The sequence below is a fragment of the Penaeus monodon genome, chromosome 27 (assembly GCF_015228065.2).
Source record: "Penaeus monodon isolate SGIC_2016 chromosome 27, NSTDA_Pmon_1, whole genome shotgun sequence".
NCBI classification, from domain to species: domain Eukaryota; kingdom Metazoa; phylum Arthropoda; class Malacostraca; order Decapoda; family Penaeidae; genus Penaeus; species Penaeus monodon.
In genome coordinates this window covers 37,798,093-37,801,537 of record NC_051412.1, presented here as the reverse complement: position 1 = coordinate 37,801,537, position 3,445 = coordinate 37,798,093, and the positions used below count along the sequence as shown (strand labels likewise).

The window sequence follows — 3,445 nt, the reverse complement described above, 5'->3', positions numbered from 1 at the left end:
GCCTACCTAGCCAACCAAAAAAAAAAACTCGAACTCAGATTGCCTTTAAAAGAAATGCAAAAAAAATAATAATAAATTCACGGTAGGTTTCATGCAGTGGTCTCCTTGACCTCCTCGGGCGTGGTCTCCTTGACCTCCTCCTCTGGCGTGGTCTCCTTGACCTCCTCCTCTGGCGTGGTCTCCTTGACCTCCTCCTCTGGCGTGGTCTCCTTCCCCTCTTCCACAGTGGTCTTAATCTCGTCAAACATTATACACCCGGACTCTTCGTCTATCTTGTACTCTTTCGAGATATGGTCCATTTTGATAATACCCAACACTGTCTTTAGACACACCATACCTCTGGATGTCGTGGTCTCCTTGACCTCCTCCTCGGGCGTCTCTTTGACCTCCTCCGTCGTGGTCTCCTTGACCTCCTCACTTCGTGTCTCCTTGACCTCCTCTGGTGTGGTCCTCCTTACCTCCTCCTCGGGCGTGCGTGGTCTCCCCTTGACCTACTCTCCACTGAATTTGATAGAGAAGCCTGCGGCTCGATCTCCTTTCTCAGGTCTCACTGAAAGTCGGGTCTTCTCTTGCCTTACCTCCATTGCGCGTTTCACCCAGCTGATACAGGACCTCTTCTTCCTTGACCTCCTCCTCTGGCGTGGGTCTCCTTGAACTCCTCCGTCGTGCTCTTAAACCTCCTCCTCTTCGTGGTCTCCCTGACCTCCTCCGTCTTGTCTCCTGACCTCCTCCTCGGAGCGTGGTCTCCTGACCTCCCTCGGGCGTGGTCTCCTCGACCTCCTCCTCTCGCGTGGTCTCCTCGACCTCCTCCTCGGCGTGGTCTCCTCGACCTCCTCCTCGGGCGGGGTCTCCTCGACCCCACCGCAGTGGCTCCTTGACCTCCTCCTCGGGGCGTGGTCTCCTTGACCTCCTCCTCGGCGTGGTCCCTTGACTCCTCCTCGGGCGTTGGTCTCCTTGACCTCCTCCTCCGTCGTGGTCTCCTTGACCTCCTCCTCCGTCGTGGTCTCCTTGACCTCCTCCACCGCAGTGGTCTCCTCGACCTCCTCCTCGGGCGTGGTCTCCTCGACCTCCTCCTCGGGCGTGGTCTCCTCGACCTCCTCCTCGTGCGTGTCTCCTTGACCTCCTCCCACACCGTAAAAAACGTGGGTCTCCTTGACCTCCTCCTCTGGCGGTGTCTCCTCGACCTCCTCCTCGGGCGTGGTCTCCTGACCTCCTCCCCGCATTGGTCTCCTGTGACTCCCCTCCACTGATTTGGTAGAAAAGCCTGCGATCGATCGTCCTTTCTCAGGGGTCCACTGAAAGTCGGTCTTCTCTTGCCTTACCCTCCTTGCGGGCATTTTCACCATCTGATAACAGACCTCTTCTTCCTTGACCTCCTCCGTCGTGGTCTCCTTAACCTCCTCTGCGTGCCCCCTTTCGGCCCGTGGTCTCCTTGACCTCCTCCGTCGTGGTCTCCTTCCCTCCTCTGGCGTGGTCTCCTTGACCTCCTCTGTCGTGGTCTCCTTGACCTCCTCTGGCGTGGTCTCCTCGACCTCCTCTGGCGTGGTCTCCTTGACCTCCTCCGTCGGGGTCTCCTCGACCTCCTCCGTCGTGGTCTCCTTGACCTCCTCTGGCTTGTCTCCTCGCCCTCCTCCGTCGTGGTCCCCCTCGACCTCCTCTGGGTGGTCTCCTTGACCTCCTCGGCGTGGTCTCCTTGACCTCCTCCTCGTGGCTCCTTGACCTCCTCCGGCGTGGTCTCCTTGACCTCCTCCACAGTGGTCTCCTTGACCTCCTCCACAGTGGTCTCCTTGACCTCCTCGCGTGGTCTCCTTGACCTCCTCCCAGGGGGTTCTCCTTGACCTCCTCCACGTGGTCTCCTTGACCTCCTCTGGCTGGTCTTCTTGACCTCCCTCTGGGCGTGGTCTTCTTACCTCCACCGCAGTGGTTTTCCTTGAACCTCCCCGCTGTGGTCTCCTTGACCTCCTCCGGTGTGGTCTCCTTGACCTCCTCCTCTGGTGTGGTCTCCTTGACCTCCTCCGTCGTGGTCTCCTTGGACCTCCTCCACGTGGTCCCCTTTGACCTCCTCCGTCGTGGTCTCCTTGACCTCCTCCGGCGTGGTCTCCTTCCCTCCTCCGGCCGGGGTTTCTCCTTGACCTCCTCCGTCGTGGGCTCCTTGACCCCCTCCGTCGTTGTCTCCTCTCCTCCTCCGTGTTGGTTCCTTTGACCCCCCCTTTCCGTCTGGTCTCCTGACCTCCTCCTCTGTTGGTCTCCTTGACCTCCCCTCTGGTCTCCTGACCTCCTTTTGCTGGTCTCCTTGCCCTTCCTCTGGCGTGGTCTCCTTGACCTCCTCTGGTGTGGTCTCCTTGACCTCCTCCTCGGGCGTGGTCTCCTCGACCTCCTCCTCGGGCGTGGTCTCCTTGACCTCCACCGCAGTGGTCTCCTTGACCTCTACCGCAGTGGTCTCCTTGACCTCCTCCTCCACTGATTTGGTAGAACGCCTGCGCTCGATCTCCTTTCTCAGGGTCTCTCTGAAAGTCGGGTCTTCTCTTGCCTTACCCTCCATTGCGCGTTTCACCAGCTGATACAGGACCTCTTCTTCCTTGACCTCCTCCTCGGGCGTGGTCTCCTTGACCTCCTCCTCGGGCGTGGTCTCCTCGACCTCCTCCTCGGGCGTGGTCTCCTCGACCTCCTCCTCGGGCGTGGTCTCCTTGACCTCCTCCTCGGGCGTGGTCTCCTTGACCTCCTCCTCGGGCGTGGTCTCCTTGACCTCCTCCGTCGTGGTCTCCTTGACCTCCTCCGTCGTGGTCTCCTTGACCTCCTCCGTCGTGGTCTCCTTGACCTCCTCCGTCGTGGTCTCCTCGACCTCCTCCGTCGTGGTCTCCTCCTTCTTGACCTCCTCCTCGGGCGTGGTCTTCTTGACCTCCTCGGGCGTGGTCTCCTCGACCTCCTCCTCGGGCGTGGTCTCCTTGACCGCGGTGGTCTTTCTGTCATACAGCATACACTCGGTCTCTCCGTTTATCTGGATCGTTTCCCTGTTATGGTCGTCTATGGCCATAACCGACATTGTATGTTGCCGCAGCAGACATTTTGGCAACTTCTCCGCCTTCCCTTCTTCCTTGCCCTCCTCTGGCGTGGTCTCCAACGTCATGGTCTTCTCCACTAATGTGGAAGAAAGCTTGAGCTGGATCTCCTTTTCCAAGGACTCTGTGAAAGTCGGGTCTTGTCCGGCCTTATGCAATATGAATTCCACCAGCTTATGCTCTGCTGTGATGCCCAAGATTTCTTTCGTTTCATGTTCGTTTTCTCTTGAAAGTGTTGCAGGCTTTCCCCATGCAACTGAGGAAAACAGAAGCAAAGATATTATAATTTATTTAGCTATTTTAAAAATCTTCATTTTATCACTTTAACATTTAATTTCAGGGAAACACTGACCACCTTTTTGGTAAAAAAGTTATAATTTCTATTC

At 57.6% G+C, this 3,445-nt stretch overlaps 1 protein-coding gene across 1 annotated transcript in view; it reads right to left on the bottom strand.

Annotated features, from left to right (window-relative positions):
• LOC119590519 overlaps positions 1–584 on the bottom strand; it is a 10,041-nt gene extending 9,457 nt beyond the window's left edge. Inside the window, exons 1-2 of the mRNA XM_037939168.1 lie at positions 579–584; positions 338–491 (exon numbers count right to left, since the gene is read on the bottom strand). Coding sequence (XP_037795096.1) covers positions 338–491; positions 579–584 — 160 coding nt within the window. The remainder of the gene's footprint in view (positions 1–337; positions 492–578) is intronic.
• Positions 585–3,445: the final 2,861 nt, after the last annotated feature.